The sequence below is a fragment of the Galeopterus variegatus genome, unplaced genomic scaffold (assembly GCF_000696425.1).
Source record: "Galeopterus variegatus unplaced genomic scaffold, G_variegatus-3.0.2 Scaffold4191, whole genome shotgun sequence".
NCBI lineage: Eukaryota > Metazoa > Chordata > Mammalia > Dermoptera > Cynocephalidae > Galeopterus > Galeopterus variegatus.
The window spans coordinates 167512-178467 of NW_007730302.1; the positions used below are offsets into that span (position 1 = coordinate 167512).

Sequence of the window (10956 nt, forward strand, 5' to 3'; positions counted from 1 at the left end):
AATAAATTATGCTTATGTGTGGTTCGTGGATATGTTTTTTTTTTTTTAATAACTTCAGACATCCAGATAGTAAATGACTTTATTGAGAGGAGCCAAGAAAGTCATGATAGATACTTGTGGAAAGGAGTGTTCATCAATGGCAACCGATCAACTGAAGAGAGAGCAGAGTTAGGAAAATCATTTGAGTTCAAAGCATATTTTAATTCGGGTTACAAATAATGGAAACTATTCAGGAGTGGGGCATGAGGAGCTTAATGTATGTGAGAATGCACTTCCTCCAGAGACTGATGCCATGCATGCTGGAGGGAAACCTGATGAGCATAATATATCTGATAAATCACAGAGAGATCAGAAGCATCTTAGTCAGCATCCCAAGATTCCAACTGGGCAACCTTTTGAATATAGTGGAAAAGGACAATCCTCCAACACAGTGCCAATAATATTTGCATGTAAGAAGATTCATGTGGGTGAGACCATCTGTAAATATATTGAATATGGGAAAGACTGTAAGAAGTCAGCTGTCATTGCTCAAGAAATATCTCAGGTAGAGAAGAAAACTTTTCAATGTGGTGTATGCAGGAAAATGTTCTATAAAAATGCCAAACTTACTAAACATCAGGTTATACACACAGGAGAGAAACATGATAAATAGTGAATGTCAGAAATCTTTTATTAAGAAATCATACTTATATCTTCTACAGGGAAGAAGCTTTATCCATGTATTGAACAGGAAGAACTTTTCTATCAGAAGTCAGACTTTACTGTGTGTCACAGAATTCACACAGGGGAAATGTCTTATGGATTTACTACTTGCGGCAAAAACTTTTATGAGAATTTGCTTCTGAGCTGTCATCAGGCAATTCACACAAGTGAAAAATCATGTGAATATAATGGATGTAGAAAATCTTTCTATGATAATTCTGCCCTAATGTATATCAGAGAATTCACATGATGATCCATATGAATGTGAAGAAAGTCAAATTTTCTCCAGAAAGTCAAAACTCAAGAAACATGAGAGAATTCACATTGGTGAGAAACCCTTTGACTGTAACACATGTGGAAAAACCTTTCACCAGAATCCAAACTTCAGGAAGCATAAGAGAATTCATAAGGAGTGTGGAAAAGGTTTTAACCAAAAGTCAAACTGGAAGAGACATCAGAAAATTCACACCGGTGAGTATGCATATGAATGTAAAGAATGTGGGAAAGGTTTTAACCAAAAGTCAGCCCTCAACAAGCATCAGAGAATTCACAAAGGTAAGACAGCATTTGAATGTAAGGAGTGTGGAAAAGCTTTCAACCAAAAGTCTGCCTTCACTGTGCATCCGAGAACTCACCTGAAAGAAACTGAGCTGAAAGGCTGAGTACCAATCAAGCTGTATTAAAGGAAAAGAATCTCCTGGTCTGCACCCAAAATGGAGGAAGCTCCAGGCCTGGGGGTGGGAGAGCTTCTTTAGACTGTAGGGCAGCAAGGGCTGCTTGAAGCAGTCAAGGAGGGGCATTGTGAGGGAGGGGCATTGCACCCATGTGGAAGCAAAAAGAGTTTCTTTTTTTTTTTCATTAAATTTTTATTTTGTCAATATACAACGTATATGATTATTATGGCCCAACACCGACACCTCCCTCCCTCCTCGTTCTCTCCCCTCCCCCCCAAGAATGTCCTTTCTGTTTGCTTGTTGTAACAACTTCAAAAAAGTATAGTTGTTATATCTTCATCCGATAGCTGGGTCATATGGTAGATCTATCTGCAACTGTTTGAGGAATCTCCATACCATTTTCCATAGAGGCTGCACCATTTTGCAGTCCCACCAACAATGTCTTGCATCCTCTCTAATTTCTCTCAGCAGTGGTTTGTAGTTCTCGTTATAGAGATTTTTCACATCCTTGGTTAGCTCAATTCCTAGGTATTTTATTTTTTGGTGGCTATTGTAAATGGGCAGGCTTTCTTGATTTCTCTTTCTGCATGTTCACTATTGGTGAATAGAAATGCTACCGATTTTTGGATAGCTGGGTCATATGGTAGATCTATCTGCAACTGTTTGAGGAATCTCCATACCATTTTCCATAGAGGCTGCACCATTTTGCAGTCCCACCAACAATGTCTTGCATCCTCTCTAATTTCTCTCAGCAGTGGTTTGTAGTTCTCGTTATAGAGATTTTTCACATCCTTGGTTAGCTCAATTCCTAGGTATTTTATTTTTTGGTGGCTATTGTAAATGGGCAGGCTTTCTTGATTTCTCTTTCTGCATGTTCACTATTGGTGAATAGAAATGCTACCGATTTTTGGATAGCTGGGTCATATGGTAGATCTATCTGCAACTGTTTGAGGAATCTCCATACCATTTTCCATAGAGGCTGCACCATTTTGCAGTCCCACCAACAATGTCTTGCATCCTCTCTAATTTCTCTCAGCAGTGGTTTGTAGTTCTCGTTATAGAGATTTTTCACATCCTTGGTTAGCTCAATTCCTAGGTATTTTATTTTTTGGTGGCTATTGTAAATGGGCAGGCTTTCTTGATTTCTCTTTCTGCATGTTCACTATTGGTGAATAGAAATGCTACCGATTTTTGTGTGTTGATTTTGTATCCTGCTACTGTGCTGAACTCATTTATCACCTCCAAGAGTTTTTCTGTAGATACTTTAGGCTGTTCGATATATAGGATCATGTCATCTGTAAACAGAGGCATTGCACCCACGTGGAAGCAAAAAGAGTTTCTATTTTGCGGAAGTCATCAGGCTTCTGTAAAGGGAAGGGGGGTGGGGTTGGGGGCCATTTTGTCCTTGGCCTTGCCTAAAATGGCACCAGTAACATCCAAGATGGTGCCAGTCACATCCAAGATCCATCGTCACCCAGGTGAGAAGCCCTACAAATTTAAAAGATGTGGAAAAACATTTAACAACAAGTCATCCTTCAGGATGCATCAGATTACTCACACAGGGGAAAAAACCTTTGAATATAAAGAATGTTGAAAAGCTTTTAACAAAAATTCACACCTCAGCAGGCATCAGAGAATACACACCGGTGAGAAACTATATGAATGTAAAGAATGTGGAAAAGCTGTTAAGCAAAAGTCAGCCGTCAGCATGCATCAGAAGATTCACACAGGTGAGAAGCCCTGTGAATGTAGTGAACCCCTATTGATATAAAAATTTTCTGATGCTCAAATGCCTTGTATAAATGGTGTAGTGGTTGTGTATTACCAATTCCCTTCCTGCCGTGTACTTTACACCTTGTGTAGATTACTTATAATACTGCAAAAATGTGAATACTATGTAAATAGTTGTTCTACTGTGTTGCTTTTCAGTTGTAGAATTGTTTCATTTATCGTTTTTATTTATTTTTGAGGATATTTGATATGTAGTTGATTGAATCACCAGGTGTGTAACCCTCAGATATGGAAGGAGGACTATAATGAGTGTGAAAACATCTTTTCTCCAAATTCTCAAGGCTGGCTATGGTTAGAGCATTGTTGTTTATAACATTGTGCTCATAACACAAAGGATCCCTATAGTAGCCACTCACCAAAAAATAAATAAAAATAAAAAAGGAATCATATCATAGCAGGCATTAGAGGATTTACACAGATATTCTGTATGGATTAGACTATTTTTTAAAAAAATAAAACCACTCTTTTGTATGCAAGGCCTGCAATCTGAGTGTTCTGTGATTGGGTGGATGACCAGGTAATTTAACTCTGTTCTGGGGAATGTAGATATAAGTGATGAACATTACTTCCAGTTCAGGCACCAAAATAAAAGAAAATTTCCAAGCAGTTGTTCCTGATTTCTTATGTTCTCTTGGACTGAATGAAGACAACTCTTGGGTGGAGTTGGGGGCTGCAGGTGGGACAAATCCACCTAATTTAAAATAGAAAGAATTAAAGAAGCCACAGATATTCTCACCACTATCCCAAAACCTCCATTAATACATTATATAAGAAATTATTTTCTTGTTGAGCCATTGTGTGTGTGCTCAGTTTCCATTACAACACAACCAGCCCACTCCAGCTGAATGATTTTATAAACTTTCTGAGAGAAGTTACCAGTCCTTGTATATGGGAAGAGAATCCTGTGTTGTCACCTTTTATACCCAAGTCAGTTTATGGGAAAAATCAAATTATGGGGAGAAACAATGCAGTAAATATGGGATATCATATTGGGATATCTCATTGAACCATGAAAATAAAGTTAAATATCTTTCTAAATCTCTTTAATGTGTCAAAGCTTTCAAGTAAACTTTCAACATTTTTTAGGTCAGCATTTGAAATGAAGAGAAAAGTAACAAACAATTACAAAAATGTAATGAATGTAAATTCTCAAATAGAAATGATAAATGGAGCATTAAAAATATTTTTAACATTTTGAGTGTTACCAATATTTAAATATGACTGGTGACACTGCCTGCCAGGGGACATTTGGCTTTGTCTGAAGACATTTTTGGTTGTCATAACTGAAGGTTGGGAGGTGATACTCCATTGAGTGGGAAGAAGACAGACATTGATAAACAGCCTGCAATGCACAAAAAGTCACCTCATATATGCAACATTTATGCATAAAACTGTTCTTTGTTAAAAATTTATCTTAATGAAACCCAGCGTAACTGTGGGTAGGTAATATGTACACTTAGTATACTAAATACATTTAACTTACTTCAGGATTTTTGACATCAACTACCACTCTATCTTCTGTATATTTTATTAAATATATTAAGTCTAAAGTACTGCACTACATAGGCTTTTTCCTACTCTCCTATTTTAGTTCAATTTGTATGACCAGCATTTCAAAACTAAGTGAAGGTAATTTTTTCTAAGGTTTGAAGCTAATGCAGAGCCAGTCAGTGGGTTGAATAGAAACATTTGTATGGGAATGCACAAGTCAGGCACATAATAGTAAACAACTTGTCTGAACTCATGTAAACAGCTGTAGACAGGTGTAGTATTTTTGTCCTACTCAGGGAAAGCAGTGTCTGGAAGGAATACTCATCCTGTATTCCTATTCCTCATATTTTTAAATTGGGCCAAATCATAGGTATGAGTGTGTACTACATGCCCAGTAGCTGAGAAATCTCTTGCATTTCTATTTACAGTGATGGAGTGCTATTTTGTATCTTGCCACTAAGAGGTAAATCCTGGCTCCACTTGTGTATTGCGCATGGCCGTGCTTGTGTATAGACCTCCAGAACTAGAGATGGCCCCAGAGCCTGTTTTCACCCAAGGAGTCTTCTAGATTTTGTGGTGACTCCATGTCTGTGCTCAGAGCCCTTGAGGTGGGGGAGACCCAGGCCCAAAGGATGGGTATGAGCAAGTAAGACAAAAAGGTGCCCATCATAGAACCTGAGGGGTGTGGTTGGAGGCAGGGATTATAGGGTCCTGTTGAGCAGGGAGGTCATTTCCCTCTGCCACCATTCTGTTACCAAATCTCTGGTAACAGTGGGCAGAGAGTACAGCACCATCATTTATTTCTCATTTTTCACTCTAATCTTTATTTTCTGTTTTGGGAGCTTTAATTTTTCAACTTTATCTAGGTTTTTAGTTTGAAGATTACATTTTTTATTTCAGATATTTCTTTTCTAAAATGTAGACATTTACAAGCACAAATTTTATTGTAAGCCCTTTTTTATTTTTTGTATGTTGTGTTGCTGTTTTCAATCTCAAAATGTTTCAAATTTTGGTGTCATTTTTATGGCTCACTGGCAGTTTGGGAGTTTGTTGTTTAATTTCCACATAACTGTGAACTACTGAAATATCATTCAGTTAACAATTTTCTGTTTAAATCTATTCTTATCAGAGAACATACATTTTATGGCTTCAATCCTGAAATTTATTGAAGATACTTCATGGCTTTGAAATGGTCTTTTCTGGAGTATGTTTCACGAACTTGAATAGATTGGGTCTTGTGTTGTGAGGTGTTGTGTCTATATATACATATCTGTAAATTCAAGTTGTTTTATAATGTTGTCCAAGACTTCTATACCCTTGTCAGTCTTTTGCCTAGTTGTTCATCGATTACAAAAAGTTGCACTTGTCGTCACTGAATATTAACATAGAACAGTTTGTTTCACCCTTAGTTTCTTCTCTAATTATTTTTAATTGATGTGGGGCTTATTTGTTTGGTGCATGTATACCTATAATTGTTATGGTGTCCTCCTGGCTGACACTTTTGTCATAAATGACCCTCTTTATTCCTAGTAACATTTTTGCTTTAATTTTGTTTGTTTGATATTAGTATGGCCAGCCAGTGTACCTGCTATGGTTATGTTTACATTGTATATCTTTTTCTGCCCATTAATTTTCAACATGTTGGTATCTTCGAATTTAATGTGTTTCTCTTGTGCTCAACATATACTTTTTGTTTTCTTTCTTCTTTCTTTTTTTTATATAGTATTGGACAAGTCTCAAAATTTTTTTTGTCTTACTTCACAGATTATAATGGTATATGCTTATGAGGTACAATTTGATGTTTCAACACATGTATACATTGTGAAATGATTAAATCAAGCAAATCCACATATTCACTACCTGACACACTTATTTCTTTGTGATAAGAACATTTAAAATCCGCTCTGTTAGCAACTTTGGAATATTCATTACTATTAACTCTACGCACCATGCTGTGCAATAGATCACCAGAACTTATTCCTCCTGCTGAATTGAAACTTTGTACTCTTGGACCAACACATCCCCATTGATCTTTTACCCCAATCCTAACCCTCAGTTTTGATAAACTACATTCTTCTCTCTATGTCTATTAGTTTTACTTTTTAATAGTCCACATATAAGTAAAATTAAGTGGTATTTGTCTTTCTGTACCTGGCTTATTTTATTTACCACAATGTACTCTAGATTCCTCTATGTTGCCACAATTGACAATTTGTTTCCTTTTTAAGAGTCTGAGTAAAATTTTATTTTATATGTAAACATTTATTTTACCCATTTATTCATTGATGAGTGCTTCTGTAGTTTTGATATCTTCACTATTGTGAATAGTGGTGCAATAAACATGGGAGGGCTGACATCTCTTTCTCGTACTGATGTCAGTTCCCTCGGACATATACCTAGAATTGGGATTGCTGGATCACTTGGTAGTTTTATTTTTAGCTTTTCGACAACATTATGCTACTTTCCATTGGTGTTCAAATTTACATTCCTACCATGTGTATTCACACCTTCACGAACACTTGTTATCTTTTATTTTTTTGCTAACACCTGTGCTAATAGGTCTGATGTGATCTCATTGTAGTTTTAAATTGCATTTCCCTGCAGATTAGTGAAGATGACAGTGTATTCATACATCTGTTGGCCATTTCAAGTCTTCTTTTGAGAAATGTCTAGTCAGTGTTTTGTTCACTTTTTGAGTATGATTATTTATTTATTTATTCTTATTGAGTATTTTGAGTTCCGTATGTTTTTGACTTAGCCCATGTGAGATGTATGGCTTGCAAATATTTCCACTGAATCTCTGGGTTTTCTCCTCACTTCGATATTTGTTTTATTTTCTGTGCAGAAGCTTTTCACTTTAATGGTATAAATTTCCTCTGACCATGAGAATAGCTAAATTGAAGTTTTTACATGTGAAGTCTGTTTTATTCAGTGACTTCTCTAATTTCCACTGGATGTAAAATTATTTTGATTGTGTCTCAGCATTTCATCTATAACACAGGTGTAGTTAACCCCATATCAAAGTTAGAAAAATGAGAGGTTGAGATTTAGGTTTGTTGCTGAGGTCTCAGACTGGCTGTAAAACTTTTCCACCATGCCATATTCCTTCATTCTGTGGAAACCATGCTCACCAGTCTGGAAGCATGAGTGAGCCTCTCTATTCAACTCTACCACATTGCTGGCTTAGCTGGTGTGGGAGCCTGCCAAGAGAAGGGATCTTTTTGTCCTTAAATCAATGTGCTTGGACCCAGGAGATGCTCACCTTGACTTCAGTCATAGACCTTAAGTGAGTTAATGTGTATCGGTGAATGTGAAACTTGCATGAGGTATATACACAATTTAAGACCACGTTGATTGACTTTCTGCACACTGAATATATTAGATATATTCCTGTCAAAAAATCAATTATATATCTATGTCTGTAAGAGGACAAACTACACACAGCCTACATTTCTTTTTCTTCAGTAAACCAGTGAGAACTATGGCATGGAAATGAATGGCTTTGGATCCCAGAGCATTCAGGTTTTTTTTTTTTAATTGTTAGAGTCTGGTTGGTCTCAGATCTTCTAGGTTAAGGTGGAAAGGGTTTCAGTCCTCATCCCTCTACTTTGGCAGCCAAAAATGCCTATCAGTTCTTATGTATCAGCATTCCAGGGACCCAGAATTTGCAGAAACTCTGGACCAGGCCAAGGGTAGAGTGAGGCAAATGCTTAACAAAGAATTGGGAATTGGGGGTGCTGGGCCAACCCCCATCCCTCCCTCAGTACAGACTGATCTGATGTGGTCACATCTGGGCTAGGGAGTCTCCATGATCTCCTTCCTCATACCAAACTCTGCCCAGCAAACACTGTGCCTTTGTGCCTTTGCCTTTGCTGTGTCCACAGCAAAAGTGCCCTGTCAGACAGACACTCCTCTTAGGATTCTCAGGGCCCTCCTAGCCCTCAGTCCCCTAGCCATATCTAGGTGCTATCTTTGCTCCCCTCCACCAAATTTGAGGACTTCCCACCTTCCTTGGTCAACATCTTCATGAATGTTCAGGACTGGAGCAGGATCCTGCACACCACACTTGTCAGCTCTTCCTTCACCTGGATGAAATAGGTGGCATAGGAAGGTGCAATGCGGGAAGAAATAGGGTAAGGGTGGAGGCGAGACAAGAGGCAGTGAACAGACACAGAGACAGAAGGCAAAGAGGAGAGGAGTGACTCCCTCCACTACCTTTGTTGGGTTGACAGCTGCTCTATGCCCACCTCTACTACTACTGTTGCAGGTGCTGGTGGTGCTGGATGGTAGCCTCCAGAAGCTCCTGGGACTTCTTTTCTCTTGCAATAGCTGCCTGTGGGATGCTGCAAAGGGGTAAGCACCTCTTTCTCATTCTGCTCTCTCCATCTCCAACTATGCATGTTACCACATGGTTGCTGCCATCTGGCTGTGACGTAAGAGCTCCTCAGTGATGGTGAATATTCCCCATTAAACACAGGGAGCACAGCTGCATCTTCAAAGCCTTCAGGTTTGTCTGCACCAGCTTCAGTGTTGAGAAAGGGCCAAATGAGCAGGTGAGGACAGATAAGATCCACCCTCCTGCCCTGGCCTCACATCCACAGAGAAGCTGCTATTTGCAAATCAACTACACCTCCCAGTTTCCCCCATGCCTCAAAGCAGACTATCTGGGTGTGCTCATTTATACACTAATTCCACATTCCGCCACCTGTAAAGACTACATTTGTGGACCTCCAATAGTGTTAAACTTTGTCATTTATCTTCAACTCCCATCCCCTGTCTTACCTACTCAAAACAGTTATTGCCGAGTTGGACCCTAGAAATGTGCAATGGGTCACTCTTCTTAAAACATATATAATGTTATTGAAACCAATCCCTAAAGGAGGAATCATTAGCAATTAGGTTTAATTCCTTTATATACAATAACTCACAATAAAGAATCATCTGTGCTTGTACCAAGTACATTCATTTCTATAGGTAGGATGTCTCAATTTGGGTATCCAGATATTTAGACAGTTGGGCAATCGAAGACCAGTGTAGATTGGGATATTTGACTCCTCTATTATTAATACAGAATAGATCTAAAACAGATCATTAGAATAATTATTGCACTAGTCGCCTCCCTCGACATCAAAATGTTTAGCAAGATTTGTCTGGTTAAGTATGGAATTCTGGATTTTCTTCCTTTGGCAGATCTCTTGAACAAAGTATGTTGTAGCTACTAATGAAGAAATGATAAGAAATCTTATCTGCTACCCTACAAATGTTTGCAGTTTCCACTGCAAAGGCTGTTGCTGCACAACAGCATGTTAACATTTCTAGCCAGGGTAGTCTCAGATAATAGAATTGTTCTTGATTATATATTAAGGAAAATTGTGTCTTTATTATTGTTAATACTGCATGAGGTACCAGAATAAACTTCTCTGAGGAAATTGAGACTCAGTTACATAAAATAAGAGAGCAATCCACATGGCTTCCAAAACCCTCCCCTAGTTCTCCATTGTCATTTGATCTATGTAATTGAATGTCTTTTACTGTAAAACCATCATACAACCTAGAATGTTCACAAAGTTGTCATCTTTTCTTTATTCCTTTCTTTTTGAACTATGTACTTCTTATCTATTAAAGCTCTGCAGAGGGGCTGGCCCGGTGGTGCACTCAGTAAAGTGCGGTGCTTGGGAGCATGGCGGTGCTCCCACCGAGGGTTCGGATCCCATATAGAGACAGGTCTGCTCACTGGTTGAGCGCGGTGTGGGCACGACACCGAGGGTTGCGATCCCGTTGCCGGTCACGAAAAAAGACAAAAAGGAAAAGGAAAAGAAAAAAAAAAGCTCTGCAGAAGTGCAACTACTGACAAAATAATGCTAGCCCAGCACTCTGATATAACAACAAATAACTACAGAACAGATTAACTTAAAGATAACACTTAGGTAAGTCAGGCAAAAAAGCACCCTTTTCTGGCCTTCTTGTTGCTCAAATATAATTAAAACATCTTGACACTGACTTGTAGTTGTTCATTACCTTCCCTGATATTAGATCAGTTCCAGTGACTAGAACATATTCATCCCAGCATCAAGGGAATAGATAAAATCTGACACTGGACTAATTTATCACTGATGTTTTCAAAGAAAGATCTTGATCAAAAGGGGGAAATGTAAAAGTTCATGAAATCAATTTCTATATGATCAATACAAAATAGAGAAAGGAAGGCAGAAGGAAGGGAGGCACATGCTTGCTTGTGTCAGGTAAGAATTATTCCAAGGACCTTCTAAAAACCCATCAAAAATCCCTTCACTTTTTA

At 38.2% G+C, this 10956-nt stretch overlaps 1 protein-coding gene across 1 annotated transcript; it reads left to right on the plus strand.

Moving 5' to 3' along the window:
• Positions 1-292: 292 nt before the first annotated feature.
• Positions 293-1364, plus strand: LOC103602555 (zinc finger protein 345-like). The gene is made up of 2 exons (XM_008586971.1): positions 293-544; positions 942-1364. Exons 1-2 carry the CDS (start codon positions 293-295, stop codon positions 1362-1364), a joined length of 675 nt encoding a protein of 224 aa, XP_008585193.1.
• The last annotated feature ends 9592 nt before the right edge of the window (positions 1365-10956 follow it).